Source organism: Saccostrea cucullata, unplaced genomic scaffold (genome assembly GCF_032062105.1).
Source record: "Saccostrea cucullata isolate Sc308-1 unplaced genomic scaffold, CSIRO_AGI_Scuc_v1 ctg1399, whole genome shotgun sequence".
NCBI lineage: Eukaryota > Metazoa > Mollusca > Bivalvia > Ostreida > Ostreidae > Saccostrea > Saccostrea cuccullata.
Window position 1 is genome coordinate 23,072 of NW_026940060.1, and position 22,798 is coordinate 45,869.

At 34.1% G+C, this 22,798-nt stretch overlaps 1 protein-coding gene and 1 long non-coding RNA gene across 2 annotated transcripts; both read right to left on the reverse strand.

Moving 5' to 3' along the window:
• Window positions 1-5,195: 5,195 nt before the first annotated feature.
• On the reverse strand, window positions 5,196-10,639 carry LOC134254690 (14-3-3 protein epsilon-like). The gene is made up of 5 exons (XM_062737230.1): window positions 10,477-10,639; window positions 9,289-9,488; window positions 8,963-9,069; window positions 8,485-8,828; window positions 5,196-6,510 (listed from the first exon to the last, which is right to left on the reverse strand). Exons 1-5 carry the CDS (start codon window positions 10,538-10,540, stop codon window positions 6,455-6,457), a joined length of 771 nt encoding a protein of 256 aa, XP_062593214.1. The 5' UTR covers window positions 10,541-10,639; the 3' UTR covers window positions 5,196-6,454.
• Window positions 10,640-20,332: 9,693 nt separating this feature from the next.
• On the reverse strand, window positions 20,333-22,122 carry LOC134254692 (uncharacterized). Its single transcript, XR_009989366.1, has 2 exons — window positions 21,565-22,122; window positions 20,333-21,277 (listed from the first exon to the last, which is right to left on the reverse strand). It is a non-coding gene; the product is annotated as an uncharacterized LOC134254692 (long non-coding RNA).
• Window positions 22,123-22,798: the final 676 nt, after the last annotated feature.

Below are 22,798 nucleotides of genomic sequence, written 5' to 3' on the forward strand. Positions count from 1 at the left end.
TCCAAAAGGGCATAACTCTGTCAACCCAAAATGTAACTGGACCTAGATATTCATCTGACTAATATGTATAAAAAATTTCATTTCAATATGTGCAACCTCTCCGAAGAAAATGAATGGAAACTGCAAATAAATTGAGAATTTTTCAAAGTCCAAGGGGCATAAACTCTGTCAATTATGGTGCGATCATACCCAAAACATAACTGGACCTAGATATTCATCTGACTAATCTGTATACTAAATTCCATTTCAATTTGTGCAACCTCTCCAAAGAAAATGAACAGAAACTGCAAATAGTTGGAATTTTTCTAAGTCCAAGGGGCATAACTCTGTCAATTATGGTGGATCTGATATACCTGTATACCAAATTTCATTTCAGTATGTGCAACGGTTGCAAAGAAAATGAATGGAAACTAAATGGACCGACAGACCAACCAACCGACCGACAGACAGCAGCAAAGCAATATGCCCTCTCTTCTTTGAAGGGGGGCATAAAAATTTCAAAAGTAGGTGACAGTGAACTACTTTTGGGTTGACAATATCCAAGGACCCATGATGCATCCACTGACAAAGATTGATGATAATACGTCAGTTTGGACCTGAAATAAGTGAAGATAATCCACCCAAATTATGCCAAATGATTCATTTTCCACTGAGAAATTGGATAATACATAAGTTTCAAACTTTTAAGTGTTCAAATTCTACATTTTTGAAGTTTTACAAGGACATTTGCGACAACTGAAAAAATAATGTCTTCATTTCTTGGTTAATGATGCATATTTAAGTTCGATGTTGCGTAAATTTCATGTCAGTTGACAATGTTTAAACAAGTGTCAAGGAAATGGTGTACCCTCGTTTGGAAAATTCACAGAAATAAATCGGTCGAATTGTGTAAGACCCACAAAATTGGTTGTGTTTAATTCCATAGAGAGTGGAATTTTAATTTTAAACCATGTGGAATAAAATATAGATATTTATCGGTATTCTGCTGAAAAACACAAAAATGTACTGCAATTTTTTGCGCAAACCATTGAAATTTGGCAAAAAACGTAGCTTATGTAAACTTTTAAAATTACAATGTGTTCAATGGGTTTTTTACTTTAAAAGAAAATTCTCTCACACAAATGCTGCTTTTGTCAATCATGTCCTTTACTTTCTATTTCGATTATCCGGGCAACCAATCAATTAGTGCAAACCAATCAAAACGATGAGCACCAATTTCTTATCATATCATATGATGAAAATGATTTGTTTGGAGGCACATTTGTTTAAATTTTTAGGAAATCAGAAGAAAAATAAGTTTTGCCTTTATTTCTTTTTATTTTGAACACAATGGCTTTGTTCTTCATAGAAATAGTAAATGCAGTTGGGTGTGACATAATTATTGTTTTAAATTGTGATAAATTAGTAAAACGATGTACTTGGAACAAAAACAAGAATAATGGCAAAAGTGTGTTTTGTACATCTTTTATTGAATATTATTTTTCGAATTTATTAAATTCAAGTAATATGCGTACAATTAAACCCCAAAAGAAAGCATGGAACGTGGTGCAACTTCGGTCCAGAAAGAAAAATAACAACAAATATTAAGTACAACTCTGGAAAAAATGTACTTTTGTGGCAGGAAGTGAAACCAGTTTTTAAAATTTGATAATGATCACAAAAAGATTTTATTACATAAACATACGAAGAGTACAAATTTAGTTTGAAAGTTAACTCATCAAGAGTTAAATCACTGTATAAAGTTGGATTTTTATCCAACAAGACACAAAAATATTTTTTGATATAATTTGAAAAGAATCGGCTGTTACCATTCTATACAGGTATTGTTTTTATATATAGACATTTATTACAAGTGAACATTAGAAGTTTTGTTAATTGTAGAGGAATATGTTCACTAAAATCCCCCATTGCCTGATTTTAATCGCTTTTGTTTTATTTTAATAAAAATTGCAATAGGGGGGGGGGTCCCCCATTTGGTAAGTAATATTCGTTACCGATATGGTAGATTATCTACCAAACGGGGGATAAAGTACCATTTGTTAGGCTGTGCCCAACCTGATAAAGTTGATGATTCTAATCCAATTAGTACCAGAGATTTTTAAAATAAGCCATTATATTTTGAAAGTAGGTCATGGTGACCTACTTCATGGTTGAGTTCTTCCAAGATGCATCAATTGACAAAGATTGATGATTCTAATTAAGCAATGAGTACACCAGATATTAGAATATGGCCATAAATTTCAGAAGTTGGTCACATTGATCTACTTTTAATTTGACATTTTCAGAGGATATAACATTAAGTTTGACAATTCTTATCCAATCGGTATCGGAAATATTTGATTATAGTCATTAAATTTCAAAAGTCACAGTGACCTAACTTTTGGTCAACATTCTCTGAAGACCCAAGATGCAGCAACTGACAAAGATGGATGCTTCTAAGCCAGTAAGTACCAGATATTTGAATACAGCTTTAAAATTTCAAAAGTAGGTCACAGTGATCTTTTTATTTGACAATTTCTGTTGACAAGAGATTCATTAACTGACATGTTTGAGGACCCTAATCCAATCAGTGCTGGCAATATTTAAATATAGCCATAGAATTTCATAAGTAGGTCATGGTGACCTACTCTTTGGATCATGTTCTCTCAAGACCCAGAATGTATCAATTCACAATGCCAGTAATACCCAAGATATTTATATTATAGCCATTTCAAATTTGAGTTGAAGGATTTTTTCCGACTTGTTACTGCCTTTAGTTTTCATAGTATTGTACACGAAGCTCCACCTCAATGGCTTTCCATGACTTGTGAGCATCTTCGTATATTACAGCCCTTGGAAGCATCCATAGAATGACAGCTAATTTGAGCTAAATAATGACAAAATATCAAACAGAAAAAGAAACTGATAGATTCAGATATGCTGCACTCTAAAGCAACGAAAATGAAAATCAAAACAATTGTAGTAATTTACTAGTTAATGTATTTACTTTCAACTCCCAATATTGGCACCACCTGAACAACACAAATCCAAAGAGTATTCTGAAAGGACACTAGTGTACAAATATAGATAAAACAAACCTATGGGCCTTGCACATTGTGATTGAAATATTTTCCTTTGTCAATTGTTACATGTAATTTCAGGTCCAACTTTATAGAACTCCATTTTTGAATTACACATTTTTTTTCATTGTTATTGACCTTTCAATTGCACTTTCAATTGCACATTTTAATTATATTTTATAATCAATGTATATTAAAGGGAGTAACATTTCCTCAATGCTCAGGAAATACCTAACCCAAGCACCCAGGCCCCAATTTCAATGGTCAAATTATGTATTCACAAAAATTTCTAATTTGCACTTTTCAAGGTAGATGCTCAGGATCAGAAAGGATTTATGAATAATGTTAACTATTTGACCAAGATTATACATAACTCGGATTAACTCCAACACCAGAATTCTTTACCCTGGAGCAAAAATTTTTTCCATATTTCTGTAGAGGGTTTCACTATCGACAGTCCGACTGCTTAACAATATAAACTAGAACTGTCCAAACGGGACAAAATACCCCCCGCTGGGTTTTTCAGAGGTAAGTTTTTCCATAATAAAGATATATGTATCACACATGAATTATGAAATTTTTCTTCCATTGACCTTGAAGTTCCCCAAATGACCTTGGGTCAAGGTCATGACACACCCTTGGGTCATGGGCAATCTTTGTGTGAAATGAGAACCTACCAAGTTTATCCATAAGAAAGATATGGACCAGACACAAATTATGAATTTCACTTCCAGTGACCTTGAACTTCTCGAAATTATTACCTTGGATCAAGGTCATGACACACCCTAAGGTCAAGGGCAATCTTTGTGTGAAATGGGAACCTACCAAATTTATCCATAAGAAAGATATGGACTGGACACGAATTATGAACTTTTTCTTCCAGTGACCTTGAATTTCCCCAAATGACCTTGGGTCAAGGTCATGACACACCCTTGGGTCATGGGCAATCTTTTCATGAAATAAGAACCTACCAAGTTTATCCATAAAAAAGATGTAGACCAGACACGAATAATTAAATTTTTCTTCCAGTGACCTTGAACTTCCCCAAATGACCTTGAGTCAAGGTCATGACACACCCTTGGGTCATGGGCAATCTTTTGTGTGGAGTAGATATAGATTATGAACTTTTTCTTCCAGTGACCTTGAACTTCCCCAAATGACCTTGGGTCAAGGTCATGACACACCCTTAGGTCATGGGCAATCTTTGTGTGGATATGGACTGGACACGTTTGCACAGACAGCTAGACAGACAGACAAGGTGATTCCTATATACCCCCCCAAACTTCGTTTGTGGGGGGTATAATAAAATCAGACTTGTATTTTTGCTTCTCTTATATATACTTCAATATGCAGTGGACCTTCAGATATCCGGATGCTTCAGTATCCGTACAACTTTTCATTAGAACAAACTTTTTTTAAAGTTATTGTCTTGTTTAACAATAACTGGTAAATCAGATATCCGGATGCTTCACATACCCACACAAGTTGACCAGGAACCAAAGCGTTCGGATTAATGAGGCTCCACTGTACTGTTTCATTAAAGTATGGAGAAGTCAATTTTATGAATGACTGTTGTAACATAAAAATTGAAGTCTAATTTTAACTAAATTGATAGCATGCAAGAGTCTCATAGTAAGAATGATTTTTGAAGATTTGCTTTTTGCCTCATGTGTCAAGCCACTAAATTCCTAATTTTTTGGACCGCATTACCACAAGAGGCCAAATACTGTTGTGTAAGTATCCAGAAAAACAAAAATGTGTAGGTTTATATGCAACAAAAAGATAGCATTTCACTCCATTTCCAAATAGCATTTTGTAATTTTGCACCACAGGCACTTGTTTCGTATACAGGGCACCCCCTATAAGTAGGGGTACCACTATAAAGTAGGGGTTCTGTGTGTACGAAACAAGTACCTGCATTGCACCCCTAAAAAGCCCCTGCTGTTGGAAAACTGAATAATTGTAGAAAGTACTTTCTAAGGGTATTAACAGTTACAAGACTGTGTCCTCCTGAAGTATTCTTCATATTATTATAATAAAACCCTAACATCTGCTGTTTATTAGCACTCTTTACTGTTAAAAGCAAGACACTTTACAAAAGATATATTGGGGAAAATATCTAGAATAAACTAGGTATAAATCTATCCACTTTTTATTGTGATTAAGACTTCTTCAAACTTGTGAGATTTTAATGTCACAACACCAGACAAGACATTTTAAAACAGCAAAGGCCGAAATCAACAATATACTAGAGCACAGATTCATATACGATAGTTGGATTTATTGTTCCAGAATTGGTGATGTCTGAGACACTGACAATATTCTCCTTTCTTGAAGACCTTTGGCTTTCTTGGCAATCTTAGATGTCAGTCCATCTTCCTGCATTGCCAGAGCTAGGAACCCACCAATCAGGAAATATTTAAAATTCACAATAGAAATATAGAAATCAAGCACATTTTTCTTCAAGATCAAATATGCCTTTTACACAATGAAACACAACTAATACTGACAAATTCCATTCTTAAATAATAAAATAGTACTACAATCAGCTCTCCATACATAAAAAAAATGTGCACTAAGTGTTCTAAACTATAACAATATTAATAAGAATCATCAAAAGTTAGCAACATTTAATAATAATAATAAATATAAGTCCAAGCGACAGATTTCAAATCCTGGCATCCCCAATCCCCATTTTACTCAAATGTTAAAATATTATTAAAGTCAAACACTTTGAATGCTTTTCTATTACAACCAATCACATAGATATAAAAATCTGTTACAATATTTAATTCCATCACAACTGCTTTCAACTTTTTCACTTATACATGCTGTGTATTTCAAGTTAGGTAAAAATGACACAAAGATGAAAACTGGTCTTTGATTACACTCCATTTTTTTTTTTAAATAACCCTATGTGAATAAATATGTCTGGTAATTCCCAAAACTATTAACCAAAGATAAACCAATCCTTGCATTTCCTACCATGCAAACAAAGAAATAATAGAGAATTTCATAAACAGGTAAGGTACAAAGTTATAATCATGCTCCTCTCATATTACATAAAATGAACAGACATTGGGTTCTTTACTGTAGGTGTTAAAGGCCTAGAAAACATTTTCCTAAAGTGATAAGGATGGTTAGGATCTTGTAAGATCAAAGTACAGGGTTATAGAAAAAGAGCAGATATCTAACTGATCATATGTATCACAATAGTGTAAATTCCCTAACAACATGCAACTGTTATTTTCTCCTTAATTGATGTCTGTCCAATACATGAATGGAACATGATCAGTGAATGAATGATATACGTCCACACAGCTCAGCACATCAAGTGTCCAATGGCCATGTTGACTATGTCCAGTATCTTATCACTTCTACTACTACAGGTCCGATTATGATTCCTCTTGCTCTACATCCTGCAATTGCTCCCCTCCTCTTTGTTCACTATCTGTTTAAGCATAAATACATAATCATTGTTAATGATATTTCATAATTTTGATCTTCTTGGCCATTTACTGTGGCAAAAAAGACCTTTCAGTTAACATTTCATCTAATACATTATCAGGGACCAACCTGTTCACTATCTGATCATTATAAAACTTTTTAAAAATAAACACATAGTCTATATTGTTAGTAAAAATAATTTTAAAAAGGGAAAAAGAATCTGAATTTTCTTCCAATTACAAGGTACATGTATATCTAGCCAAAAAAAAAAAAAATGACAAAGTTTTTTTTCATTTCTTGCATAATATGCACATTGAATTAACTTTTAAATCCTATCATTTCATTTAAAATTTTCAGCCTCATTGTGTTGTCATAATTTTGTTACAAAATTTGTTTTATGATGATATCTTCAGAATCATCAATAACAGCAATGAATTAATTATTTAAAGCTGTTTTGCGTTTGGTTGTGACTTGTAACAATCTTGCAAAATTTGAAGGAAACAGGTGCAAGTGTCCTGCTGTTTCGTTTATTTCAGCAGTAATAAAACAAGATTTATAAACTACTGACGATTCTACCATGTTTGTTAATAGATATTTTATGATTTTCAATAAAGGTTAATTTTGCAAATGTTAAGGCGACTTAAACTTCGCTTTCATGATAAATTACGGCGAAGTTTGGAGCCCAAAAGCGACTATTTCGCCTCAGTCGCCCCCTAGGCTGGTCCTTGCATTATGATGATATCTTCAGAATCATCATGCAATGAACAAAATGACGTCTTGCAAAATTTGAAGGAGACATTGTATAAAGGGGAAAATAATACTGCATCTTTCCAATGCAATACACAGTTTGTCTTGATTTTAGTCTTTAAAGGCTCCAATCAATTATATATATTTCAATAATCTTTGAAGAATTTGGTCAATGTTGAAGTATTAAAACTCCTTACACAATAAACATACAGACAAATCTTTTTATCTCAACATCAACTGGACAACGAAATAGAAGCTGCGACTTCCAAATCAGTTTTAGATATCCATGGGAATAGAGATATATTTCAATGCAATCAGCCAAAGAGAAATTTTTAATGACACCCTGTTATTTGTTGTATGTTGTACATTTACATCTTTCTATGTTGTACATTTTATTAACATTAGTCATGCACTTCACTGAACTTAAATAAACAAGAGATGTTTGTAAACACTTATGCCCCCCTCCCTCAAATTGGAATTTTTTTGTAAGTCCAAGGGGCATAATTCTGTCAAAAATGGTACGATTGTACCCAAAACAGAACTTGACGTAGATAATCATCTGATTAATCTGTATATTAAATTTCATCTCAGTATGTGCAACATTTGCAAAGAAAATGAAAGGAAACTGCAAATAATATTGAATTTTTTTTTCAAACTCCAAGGGGCATAACTCTGTCAAAAATGGTGCAATCGTACCCAGAACAGAACTTGGCCTAGATATTCATGTGATATATATGTATACCAAATTTGATTTCAGTATGTGCAACGGTTGCAAAGAAAATGAGCGGAAACTGCAAATAATTGAAATTTTTCCAAGTCCAAGGGGCATAACTCTGTCAAAAATGGTGCGATCGTACCCAAAACAGAACTTGGCCTAGATATTCATGTGATATATCTGTATACCAAATTTGATTTCAGTATGTGCAACGGTTATGAAGAAAATGTACGGAAACTAAATGGACCTACAGACAGCAGCAAAGCAATATGCCCTTCCTTCTTCGAAGGGGGGCATAATGAATCATTATCTTAAAGGTAAGATTAGAACAAACTTGACCCAAAAATGAATCAAACATCAAATGGAAGACACAAAGTACAATTCACTTGCATCATAATTAGACATTTCATCACTATTCAATAATATTATTACACTAGAAAAAAATAATTTATGCATTATACTTTAAACCAACCAAGAGTTCGACAATTCAAAATTAGAAAAAAAAGCCACTCTTACCTTCACCTTGCATATCAGAGGTCCATAGGGTTAAATTATCTCTTAATAACTGCATTATCAATGTTGAATCTTTATAGCTTTCTTCACTTAAGCTATCCAGTTCAGCAATGGCATCATCGAAAGCAGCCTTGGCCAACCTACAAGCCCGGTCTGGGGAATTTAGGATCTCATAATAGAACACAGAAAAGTTCAAAGCTAATCCTAGTCGAATTGGGTGTGTGGGTTGAAGATCAGCCATTGCTATATCACTAGCAGCCTTGTAAGCGACTAAACTAGATTCTGCAGCATCCTTCCTGTCTGTTCCAGTGGCGAATTCTGCAAGATATCGGTGGTAATCTCCCTTCCTGCAAACACAAGCATTAGATATGTCAAGCACAGTCTTTTCCTTTCGCAGAATATAGAGTGAATTTATATTTCAAAGCATCTAATTAACTTTGCAGTACATTTTTACTGCTATACCTTGAATGTATAGACTTACATTTTATAGTAGAAAACTCTTGATTCACCAGTGGTTGCAGATGAAATTAGATGATTATCAAGGATCTCCAAAACATCTTTGCAGATATCTTTCAATTCAGTTTCAATCTATTATGAAGGAAGAACTGATCAATTGGTTGATTTCAAAGAGTTTTTACAAATCTCCTGCATGCCTGATGTTAAAATAAGTCAACTGAGTATCTTGAGACTTCTCAAAATATACTTTTATCAACTTTATCTTAAAATCATGAAAATGTTTGGAAATCTTTTACAATTTTAACCATAAATTTCTTGCATACAAGAGTACATAGAGAATGGGTTATCAACCTGTTGCCTGTAGGCTTTGACTTGGTTCTGTTTACTTGAATCGTCCTTGGATTCACTCTTTTGTTCAATGCTTGTCATGATTCTCCAGGATGCACGTCTAGCCCCGATGACATTCTTAAATGCTACAGACAGCAGGTTCCTTTCCTCTACAGATAGTTCAATACCTGACACAGCCACTTTCTTCATTGCTTCAACCATTTCTACAATAATTAAATAAATGCCATACACATGTATTTATTTTAATTATCACTAAGTAATGTTGCTGAAGGTTCCTCCAACTCACTGCATGCACATTTGCTCATATTATTTAGAGCTCAAGTGCACATAATATGATAAACCGAAGACCTACATGTATACAGTCAGTAGAAGAAAATGTATAGAATCTATCAAAGTCATTGTTTTGATCTATGTCTTTCAAATTGGTTAAAAACATTTATCAAACAAAATATCTTTCCACAGATTACATGTGCCACATTCTGTTCCATTACAGTGAATATATATCATCTTTCATCTGAGGCCAGACACTAATATGACTATGCATAATTATATGCTGACTGCCTACACTGACACTTGTAATTTTTCCATATTAGGCCTATGTTGTTAGTAGCTGAGTGAGAACATGGATTTTGTCTGATTCGTTTTTTTTCCAGGTTCATATAATACCACTCTTACTCTTTACTGTAAAATATAGAATTAACTTTAGTAGGAACAGACTTCCTGTTGATCATTGGATTACCTCATGATAATCAATGACGATTATCTGTGACCGATTTATTGAATACGAGAAAATTCTCGTAGTAAGAACATTGGGAATGGATTTTTTAGGAAGTAAAACAACTGTAGGACAATATATTGGTAATTATGGCTGTATGTGAGTGACAGAGACCATCCTTTTATGGAACTGACTCATTCAAGATGGCGACGACGAACATTCAATATCCATGGACACAGTTCCGCATAACACCTGCTTAACTTCGACAATAATTACTTATTTTGGAATGTTTACTGAAAATCAGAATGACATATATGATTCTGTAACCCTTAAACTCATGGCATAATCCTAGGACACTGACAAATGTTTATACTACATACATTACGCTATGCAAAAAACCGTAATACTCGCATTCCGATATTTAACGTGGGATAAGGGAGGGGTACGAAAAATACACAAAATAAAATAAACATTACCATCATATCTTTCAGCCTGTTCAGCTAACTTGGCTCTATAGACGTTATCTTCCCGATCAGCCATTCTAGATGATTGTTCTTAACCTTTGATTGGCACGGATTTTCACTGTCCTCTTCTGAAAATATTTCCAAGATGGCCGAAAGCGCCAAAGAAAGTAGTGCGTAAATTGTGGAGGTCAATATATTCATACGCCGAACCGCAAACATGTTCATTCATGAAGTCGTATTTAGTGTGTGCACTACTTTTATACCAAAATTTGACTAAATCTAAGGCAGTACCGTCAGAGTCTTGAAACACAATGTATTTACTGTGCATATCAAGGAAAAAGAAGACAATTAGAAACCAGACCTGCATGTTTATACGAGTGTCTCAAGTGACCAAAATATATTCCCACGCCCTTTTTAATGAAATATTTACTACAGAACGTGCGGATCCAGTGGGGTCTGCAACCCGTAACTTTATAGTATTTAGATATATATTGCAGTTTTAAGGTACAGACACAATTTTGCAGCCTTGCAGAAGGCTCATGGGCCTTTACAGTCACCTGAGTATCAAATGGCCTTGAAAAGTTCTGCATGACACATGCATAACTCGATCCTTCTGGAACATTAAGTACTCTGCATGGTCGTGACTCTACTAAAGGGGATCGAAGGGGTGGTAGGAGACTTCCAAAATTTTTTGTCGATATATAGTAAAACATGGAAACTATAGATACTTTATAATGTCTGATGACCTTTTTTGCTAGGTAGTATACCCCCATCCAATATTAAAATATGTTATAAAAAGTGCCTACCCACCACCAACCACCTAAACTGGGCCAAAATGAGCATGGCTGGAGGATAACATGTAATCTCATCAATACAGAAATTATTTCGAGAGTTACAACAAGAAAAAAAGAGGGGAGCCATATGCAGCCAGCCTATGTTTGATAAGCCCCCTAGAACCCCCCCCCCCCCCCGCTTAAATTCTTCCGGAAAATTCTGTGCTACCTCAAGTTTCAGAATGAAGGATATGGAGATAATGAACCTGTATTCAATATCAAAGTCCATAAAACAATACAAAATAGGAGTAGAACAAACACGGACTTCTAAAACATCAGAGGTAGGATCGGGTGCCATGGAGGAGTGAGCATCCCCTGCTGATCGGTCACACCCGCCGTGTGCTCATTGTCATGATCGGGAAATAACGGAAAAATCCGTCGTCAATTCAGTGTATAAATAATGGACTAACAATTAGTATGAAAAGCGTCAGTCAGCATTTGACTCAATGATAAATTGTGAGTATATTTGCTGACAAGGTCATTGTATCGACCAAAGAACTTACGAAATGATGACTTTAAACGAGACTGCTGATATTCTTGTTTCATCAACTTGTTTGTCAATAATTTACCTCGTTTAAGAAATTGTTCATACGTAGAGCATGCTCTTGCGTATCGAATCAACTGAGATATATCGCCGTATGCAGGTGATGAAGGTATATTGCTGCATGCATAAGTAAGGGAAGTTGACGATAGAAAAGTTAATGCCATCAAGTTTATCATAAAGCTTGGTTGTTAGATTACCATTAACGTCTTTTTCAAGTAAAATATCCAAGTATTAAACAGATGTGTCAGCTAGACTCTGTGGTATCTTTTATCTCAAGCTCACGAGGATATATCGTATCGACATAAGAATAGAAATTACCATTGTTAATTGACAGTGCGTCGTCGATATACCTAAATGTCGAGTTCAAGGCCGCAGCAAGTGTTTTCTTTTCACGTATAAGATTTTGCACAAATTCTACTTCATATGAATACAAAATTAGGTCTGCTAATAACGGGGTGCAATTGCTACTCATGGGATTCCAATAAATTTTTGGAAGACCTGGTCTCCAAAAACAACATAGATATTGTCAATCAGAAACTCAAGCAACTTTTTGATGTCGACTTCAGAGTACTTGTGTGTACACTCAGAATGCTTTTTAATAAAATAATTTTGCAAATGACCAATGACAAGTTGAGTAAATTTTCGAGTTCCATTTTATTGAAAAAGCAGCTGTCAAAGATATCGAAAAGCCTAGACTTTAATTTATCGTGGGGAATGGTTGTATATAAAGTTGACTGAAACGTCTTAAGTTTTTAAGCTGTTAATTTTGGTAAAATCTTGTGATTTCAAATAGTCCAAAAGTTCCTTGGAATTTTTAAGTATCCACATCTGATTTACACCACTTCTTGAATATATTGTTGCTAAATACTCTTGAAGTTTCTCCTTCACGACCGTTAATATCATAGTGAGGAGTAAAGAACGAAGGCTTGGTCGAACATTTACTGGAACCCGCAATGCATCTTTGTAAGAATTCTTATGAACTTTCGGAATCCAATATATATGGTAGTTCAAATTCATTTTGGTTCTTAGGGATATTAAAAATATTCAAATCTGACATATGATTTTGAAGAATTTCTTCCTTAGAAAGGGAACTATGAGTATAAGTAGGATTACCATTTGTAGAATTAAAACCAAGTTCTTCTAAAATACAATTTATATAATGAGCTTTACAAACAATGACAATGTTGTATTTGCTTTGTCAGCAGGGACCAGTACGTACTGATCATGTAATCTATCTAATTCTTTTTTCACTTCTGGATTATTGAATACAGGAGGATAGACGTTTTACATATTGCCCCTCAGTCTCTTTTAATACGCAATTTTAACATGGATCTGATACATAATTTACTAAAGTAATCCATTCTGACAAAGTGTCAACGTCTCCTTTTTCATACCTGGTCCATCGCCTGGCGTAATCTTCAACAGAATCCATAATATTTATGAAATTCCAGTTGAAGGATCGGGACTCCCTACATTTAGGACCTTTTAAAATACTAGTAAGTGATCTAAGATCCTTATCATTAACTATATTTACGTCACCTGTAATAACTTGTCCAGCAGGACTATAGAAGTGTTATAGGGTGAAGAAGAACATGAACACGATAACGCATATGTTTAAGATACTCGATATCCAGGCCATGTAAATTTTTTTGGTAAATTGAAAAAAGTTTAAGGAAAAGACATTGGTTTAGCTGTATTTTCTTAGTAAAACAAGGTGCAGTCTTTAAATATGATTTAATTATAATACATAATCACAGATCAGAATAGGGGAGTCATATTAACCGCAAAAATTCCTTATATTGGTATTTAAAAGTTTAAGGAAAAGACGTATTATTTTAGCTGCATTTTCTTGATTAACATAAGGTAGTAATGAATCAAAAAGATACATCGTGTATTAGAGGTTTATTGCAAGACCGATGCCCATGACTACGCTTACGTCTCTGTGTATGGTTAAAAAGTCCCATAACATTTACATTAATGTTGTTAAAAGTTTCAAATAAACATACAGTTTTGTGCGAATATGTGTACGAGATATAAGATGTTTGTTTATTTTTATAGTTCTAAAACAAAACAAAAATTTGTATTAAACAAAATTTATTGCAAGACTGATGCGAAATATGAAAATTAACGCTTATTTTCTCTTTGGAAATTTTAAAAAGTCCCATAACATTTACATTATTACACTGTGGACTGGAAAGATTTCCAACACTATCGACATTGTCATTACATCCATAGAGAAAGGCTGTCCATTGTTTTCTAATCCAAAATTCTTCTCGTCTACGGAAAAATTCCAAACTTTTACTTTGGCCATAACTTTTGAACGGTAGATACTAGGACTTTCATACTTCACATATGTATTCTTTGTGACAAGACCTTTCATTTGATACCAACTTTTGACCTTTTCACCTTGACCTTGGAGATTTATGTACTTTTTAAAAACTGGCCATAACTTTTGAATGGTAAAGGTCATGGCTTTCATACTGAACATATGTAATCATTGTGAAAGGACCTTTCATTGGATACCAAATTTTTTTTACCCTTTGACATTGACCTTGGAGTTTGACCTACTTTTTAAAACAAACCTTGACCATAACTTTTGAAGGGTTAGGGCTTTCATACGTCACCTACTGTATTTAATCCCTGTGACAAGACCTTTCTTTGAATACCAACAACTTTGACCCTTTGAACTTGGAGTTTGACCTACTTTTTAAAACTTTTGAATGGTAAGGGCTAGGGCTTTTTCTATGGCTTTCATACCTCACATGCAAGTGTATTCATTATGATAAGACCTCTCCATAGATATATATATATATTTTTTACCTTTTGACCTTGATCTAAAAGGATACATTTTTGAAACTTTAACTTTGGACATAACTTTTGAACATTTGACCTTGCTTGCTTACAGAGTGTTACCATGGCAATCATAAAAATTATTTACAGCTTAAAAATGCTAATACCTAGTCACTGTAAGTCAAATATTTTAACTGTTTTTCTCAAATTGTTGATTGATGTTTTTCTCAAGTTGTTGATTGATTGAGTTTGATCACCCAACACCTACCATTACTGAATACTCTGTGTCTTTCAGCATTTAAAATAAATGTATTCCAAATATATCCATGTTTACTACATACTTAGAGATATATTTCACAGATTTTTTTTATAGTATAAGTGGCAACAAGGTGGCATGTTTTTGCGAGAATGGTTTCTTTGCTTGTCCTAGTTTTAATTAAAGCACAATAAAGATTTAAAGTAGCTGAAAATCTAATTTTTTCAAACTTTTCCAGATGTAACCATGGCAACCAAGACACAAAGCAACCAAATTTTATTTGAAATAGTAGTATATTTTTGGTGTCCAAAACAATTTAATGAAAATTAGCGATTATTCGAAGCAGAGAAGTTTTTTAAAAGTGGTTATAGGGAATAGCTATTTAATTAAAGGCCACAGCAAGAGACCTCCTCATTTTATGCAGAAGTTTTTTTTTCAAAAAAAAAAAAAAAAAGAAGAAGAAGAAGAAGCTGCTTCATATTCATAAACAAGAGACGCACCGGGGGCCACATCGCTCACCTGGGCAAATCGGCTAGGAAAAAGCACAAATCAGATCAGAACTGAAAAGATTACTGAAGGGGGGGGGGGGGATTGAATTTTAATACTACTTGAGATTGCGTTCATATTAATACAGAATATGACTTTGCTGTTCTTGATAAAAAGATTTTTTTAAAACATTTTCTTCCTATATATTACTTCGTAATAATTTAAATTTGATTCCCCCTTGTTTCCCTTCCTATCCCAAAGGGCCATGATTTGAACAAATTTAAATTTTCAATACATGAAGATGCTTACATGTCAATATGACTAAACATAGCTTTTCTGTTCTTGGGATTTTTCCACCATTGTAGCCCCACCCTACCCTTTGGGGTCATGATTTGAACAAACTTAATTCTACACTGCCTGAAAATTATATGCTTCCATATAAATATCACTAATCATGGCTTTGAAGTACTTGAGAAGAAGACTTCCCTATCTAGTCTTATGTAAAACTTTGATCAGCCATTTTGGCCCCACCCTACCCCGGGGGTTATGATTTGAACAAACTTGAATCCACACTACCTGAGGATGATTTCACATGAGTTTCATCGTTCCTGTCACAATTGGTTCTTTAAAAGAAGATTTTTCCTATATATTCCTATGTAAAACTTTGATCGGCCGTTGTGGCCCCACCCTACCCCCGAGGGTCATGATTTGAACAAACTTGAATCTACACTATCTGAGGATGCTTCCACATGAGTTTCATCTTTTCCTGGCCCAGTGGTTCTTGACAAGAAGATTTTCAAAGATTTTTCCTATATATTCATACGTAAAACTTTGATCGGCCATTGTGGCTCCACCCTACCCCCGGGGGTCATAATTTGAACAAACTTGAATCCACACTACCTGAGGATGATTTACATGAGTTTCATCTTTCCTGTCACAATGGTTCTTAAGAAGATTTTTCCTATATATATCCTATGTAAAACTTTGATCGGCCATTGTGGCCCCATCCTATCCCCGATGGTCATGATTTGAACAAATTTGAATCTACACTATCTGAGGATGCTTCCACATGAGTTTCATCTTTCCTGACCCAGTGGTTCTTGAGAAGATTTTAAAAGATTTTTAGCTCTACTGGTCAGAGACCGGAAGAGCTTATGCGATAGTAATGCGTCCGGCGTCTGTCCGTCTGTCTGTCTGTAAACAATTTTTCAAAATGCTACTCCTCCTACAGTTTTGGTCTGATTTCAATATAACTTGGCACATGAGTAGACTACACTAAGGTACATAATTCTATATATCGGTTTTTGATTTCGATGAACGGTGTTGCTGTTACTAAAAAAAAGAAATTTCTGTGATTTTTTTTTTCAAAATGCTACCCTCCTACAGCTTTGATCTGATTTCAATATAACTTGGCATACAAGTAGACTACACTAAGGTACATAATTCTGTGAATCAGTTTTTGATTTTGATGAACGGTGTTGCCGTTGTTACTAAAAATAGAAATTTCTGTAAAATTCTTTCAATATCTACGTCTCCTACAGTTTTGGTCTGATTTCAGTATACTTTGGCACACAAGAAGACTACACTAAAGTACATAATTCTTTGTATCGGTTTTTGATTTCGATGAACGGTGTTGCTGTGGTTACTAAAAATAGAAATTTTTGTGAAATTCTTTCAAAATGCTACTCCTCCTACAGTTTTGGTCGGATTTCAGTATAACTTGGCACACAAGTAGACTACACTAAGGTACATATTTCCATATATCAGTTTTTGATTTCAATGAAAGGTGTTGCCGTGGTAACTAAAAATAGACATTTCTGTGAAATTCTTTTAAAATGCTACTCCTCCTACAGTTTTGGTCTGATTTCAATATAACTTGGTACATAAGTAGACTACACTAAGATACACAATTCTGTATATCAGTTTTTGACCTTGATGAACATTATTGCCTTGGTTACTAAAAATAGAAATTTCTGTTAAATACTCTCAAAATGCTACTTCAAATACAGTTTTAGTCTGATTATAAAATAATGTGGCATGCAAGTAGACTACAGTAAGAACATAAAGAGACTGAATCAAGGATCATTATTCTATTTACGAGGGGTGATCAAAAAGTTCGCAAACTAATTGAATAACTTCCATACAAGAAACAATATTTGGTTTTAATGTTGATTATATTTTAAATTAATCCTCCCCGATTTTAATGCACATCAACCACCGTTCTGCGCATGCGCGAATCACGTGATATTGGCGGTCACGTGACCCCCTCCGTAGCGTTCTGTCACAAAAGTTAAAAGATTTTTCCGAGTTTTATATTTCTTTCCACGTGAGTTAATTTTTATGACAAGAACAGTTAATTTGTCAGAAATGGTCATATCTCGGCAACAGAATGGGTGGATTATAACATCCTTTCCAAAAATAAGCATGGCGACCATTAAAACACAAATCTTCTGTCTCAGGAGAGACCTTTATTCAAGGTGGATAGAGAATGGGTGCATCCTTTTTAGCTCACCTGAGCCGAAGGCTCAAGTGAGATTTTCTGATCACATTTTGTCCGTCGTCCGTCCGTCTGTCTGTCCGTCTGTCCGTCTGTAAACTTTTCACATTTTCGACTTCTTCTCAAGAACCACTGGGCCAATTTTGACCAAACTTGGTACAAAGCATCCTTGGGTGAAGGGGAATTTAAATTGTTAAAATAAAGGGCCAAATTCCCTCACAAGGGGAGATAATCAAGAAAAGACAAAAATGGGGTGGGGGCATTAAAAAATCGTCTACTCAACAACCACTGGGCCAGAAAAGCTGAAACTTATGTGGAAGCATCCTAGGGTAGTGTATATTCTAAATTGTTCAAATTATGACTCCCGGGGGTTGGGCGGGGCCACAATGGGGATTCAATTTTTACGTAGAAATATATAGGAAAAATCTTTGAAAATCTTCTTCTCAAGAACCACTGGGCCAGAAAAGCTGAAACTTACGTGGAAGCATCCTGAGGTAGTGTAGATTTTAAATTGTTCAAATCATGACCCCGGGGGTATGGCGGGGCCACAATGGGGAATCAAAATTTTACATAGAAATATATAGGAAAAATCTTCGAAAATCTTCTTCTCAAGAACCACTGGGCCAGAAAAGCTGAAACTTATGTGGAAGCATTCTGGGGTAGTGTAGATTTTAAATTGTAAAATTTATGACCCCCGGGGGAAGGGCGGGACCACAATTGGGAATCAAAGTTTTACATAGAAATATATAGAACAAATCTTTAAAAATCTTCTTCTCAAGAACCACTGGGCCAGGAAAGCTGAAACTAATTTGGAAGCATCCTTAGGTAGTGTAGATATTAAATTGTAAAAATCATGATCCCTGGGGGTAGGGAGGGGCCACAATAGGGAATCCAAGTTTTACATAGAAATATATAGAACAAATCTTAAAAAATCTTCTTCTCAAGTACCACTGGGCCAGGATAGCTGAAACTTATATGGAAGCATCCCTGGGTAGTGTAGATATTAAATTGTTAAAATTATGACCCCTGGGGGTAGGGCGGGCCACAATAGGGAATCCAAGTTTTACATAGAAATATATACAACAAATCTTTAAATCTTCTTCTCAAGAACCATTGGGCCAGGAAAGCTGAAACTTATGTGGAAGCATCCTGGGGTAGTGTAGATTTTAAAGTTTTAAAATCATAAAAGTGAAGGGGGTAGTGGGCATGATAGGTATAGCAAGAGGGGGAATCTGGTAAACGAACTGCATCACCCAAGTTACTCAGGTGAGCGATGTGGCCCATGGGCCTCTTGTTATCATATCTAATATGTTTAAAATCTAAAGTAAATGATATCTTAGGTATTTAATACTTATATCATTGTTCAAATATTCAACTATTTTTCAAAGTGCTAATTAGAGGTCTTTGATAGCAAATTGCTTAATTAAAAATACATTAATCTTTTCAAACTTGCTTTCACTGGACAAGATGACAAGAATCATTTTTAACCATCAGCCTTCCTTCACTAAAACGATTAATCCAATCATTAATTGAATTTATAGGAACTCATTTATCTCAATAAACTGTTTACAAATTATTATATGATACTGTAGAGGGATTTCTAATAAATTGTACAGTCATTTGTTGAACGAGTTCGACTGAGACAACCATTTTTCGTCACAAGTGACCTAAATAGTGACGTCATTTTCACATTGTGATGTCACAAACAAGGAGAGAAACTTTATTCAGCATATTCTATTTACAGACCTTGTGTATGGCTATGTGTGTACCGAATTTCATTCTAATCTGAATTGTGGTTTTGTAGATATAGAGATAGTTTGCGAACTTTTTGATCACCCCTGGTACTGCTGTTGTAAATTTTCAATTCCCGACTGCTCAAGTACTTTTCTCTTCCTTTGCTTAAGTACAAACCAGTATAGAGCTTCAGTCTTGACAGAGACTTCTGGTTCCTATATATTCCTATGTAAATCTTTGATCGGCCACTGTGGCTCCACCCTACCCCCGAGGGTCATGATTTGTACAAATCTTAATCTACACTACCTGAGGATGATTCCACATGAGTTTCATCTTTCCTGGCCCAGTGGTTCTTTAGAAGAAGATTTTTTAAAAATGCCATTAATTTTTCACAAATACATAATTATCTCCCCTTGGAAGAGGATGTGGCCCTTCATTTGAAAAAAATTGAATCCCCTTCACCTAAGGATACTTTGTGGCAAGTTTGGTTGAAATTGGCCCAGTGGTTCTTGAGGAGAAGATGAAAATGTGAAAAGTTTACGACAATGACAACGACAGACAACGGACAAATTTTGATCAGAAAAGCTCACTTGAGCCTTCGGCTCAGTTGAGCTAAAAAACCTGGTGATAATGGGGTGCCATTAGTATCCATAGGAATTCAACAATTGTAATTTGCTGGAAGGCTTGATCTCCAAAACCTACATAGATATAGTCAATAAGAAACTACATTATAAATAAAAACAATTTTATTTTCATTATGAGCACATTACAAAACAATGTCTACATATCACAAAAGAAACTGAGGTGGTTGGTTGTTTATATATAAGCATAAGAAAATACAATCTTCAAGCTGAGAATACACAACCAAATTAACTATATTTTACAAAATAATTTTTGTTCCAATAAGTTTTGATAATCATAATCTACAATGATCTTCATACAGTTATAAATAAATACAGAATGTTTTCAATGTAGCACAAATAAATTAATATTAATAATCAAAGATTTGTTCCTGTTCAAAATCAACACAAAGAAACTGCAAAAAGAATTAATTTACAGTATATAATTCATAAAGTAAATATAATATATGGAATATGCCTGTTTATATTTTTTCTCTATTGTTTTTCTTTTTTCTAGGTTATAAATTCCCCACAGGAGAAATATATGACAAACACATCAACTGAACACAGCTAAGTTCTACAGTGTGTAAAATAGCACCAGCGTAAAGTTTTAATATCAAAGTTATGGGACTTGGCAATTGGAACATGAAAGCAAACCTCTATTCAGCACATACACCACAATTCTGACGCTTGTGGGATTATATATCAGTTAGATTGGAATATTCATCATGTTCAGTATTCATAAGGCAATTTGTTCTTTCAACTAGGCTTCCAGTAAAGTTTTTTTTTCCAAAATATATGTAAATTTGATGTACAAAAATATAATTACGTATAAAATGAACATTTGAAGCAATAAAAAAAAAATAAGGGTACCAAAACTTCTTTGGATAACACAAATTGACCTTAACAGCATAACTTGAGGCAGCCCATAATATCCATCTTCAGAATACAATTATCCCAAGACAATTCCTTAACATCAGACAATTAATCCTAATAATCTTGTCATTATGTCAAGTAAATCTTTAATCATCTCAGGATTACACCAGAAAATCCCTAGACAAATTGGGATTATATCATACAGTTCCTAGTTATCTGGGGAAAATAAAAACAATCTCTCAACATCTCAAGATTACATCAAATAATCCCTTATCATGTCCAGATTATATTACATGATCCCTAATAATCTGGAAGTATGACAACAATCTCAAATCATCTTGGGATTATATCATACAATTCAAAATCATCTTGGGATTATATGTATATCAGACAATTTAAAATCATCTTGGGATTAAATCAGACAACTAAAATCATTTTGTGATGATATCAGATGATCCCTAAACATCTTGGGATTTTATTAGATAATTCCTTATCATCTTGGGATTATATCAGACAATCCTTCAACATCTTGGGATGATACAGATAATTCCTTATCATCTTGTGATGATATCCGACAATTCAAAACCATCTTGGGATTACAACAGCCAATCTCTACTCATCTTGTGATTATATAAGACAATCCCTAATCATCTTGGGATTGAAATGATTATTTCTAACCACCTTGAGAATTTAACTTCTCTAATCATCTTGGGATTACAACATACAGTTCCTGGAACATACTGGGATTACATCAAACAGTTCTTGACAATGACAGGATTACACCAGATAATTTACACCAGACAATTCCTAACCAAATCTGGATAACATGGGACAATGTTTTACATACAGTTTTAACATCTGACAGACAATTCTATACAATACTGGGATTACATAAGACAATTCTTAAGTGCTACATGATTATAATAGACAACTCTTTAACATCATGACTTTGAGACATCTCAAGATTAAACAATTTTAAAGAATATATTCATCTGTGGATCTAAACATCATCGAAAAACTGACATAAAGAACTATATGCGGTATATTGCATATGTTTGCCCCCACAAAAGTCAAATTTTGAAAACTTCCTGAAATGTGCTGAATTCAATAAATTGTACGAGAAATATAAGTTAACAGAAAATGTTATAGTTCCAGAGCAGTGTATTCACAATTTCTGTTTTTATGACGTCACAAACTAGTCCGATTTTATATCCTTATCCAGAAAGAGGACAAAATGGACAAAATTTCAACAATTTAAGCTTTAAAATTTATAGAGCGCATGTGTGTTCAGGAACAATATTGACATATTTCATTGATATTATCATTCTACACATTATATCAAAATATTTATCCTGAACACACATGCGCTATGTGACTTTTATTCAAAATATCGATGAAATATGTACATTTTTCTGCAAAATTCATAAAAAAACTGAAATTACGTCATATTTGTGACGTCATTACGTACATATGACGTGATTTCTTATGAAATTATTCTGTGCTTTGAATTCAGCATATACTCCCCTGTTTAAGGACTTAATTAAATATTACTCCATCAAAGTTTGATTTTGGGGGGCAAATGTTGGTTAATACCACATATAGTTCTTTGAAACAAAAATAAAATATCTTTGCTTCCAATTTTTACCCATTCATTAAACCTGTCTATGATTTTGACATCAATGCATGTCTTTTAAGAAC

Excerpts from the sequence above, each read along its gene's own strand:
- LOC134254690 (XM_062737230.1), bottom strand. The coding sequence starts at position 10,540 with ATGGCTGATCGGGAAGATAACGTCTATAGAGCCAAGTTAGCTGAACAG. Across the intron at positions 9,070-9,288 it reads TCAAAGCCTACAGGCAACAG|ATTGAAACTGAATTGAAAGA; the intron begins GTTGATAACCCA and ends CCTTCATAATAG. Across the intron at positions 8,829-8,962 it reads AGAGTTTTCTACTATAAAAT|GAAGGGAGATTACCACCGAT; the intron begins GTAAGTCTATAC and ends TTGTGTTTGCAG.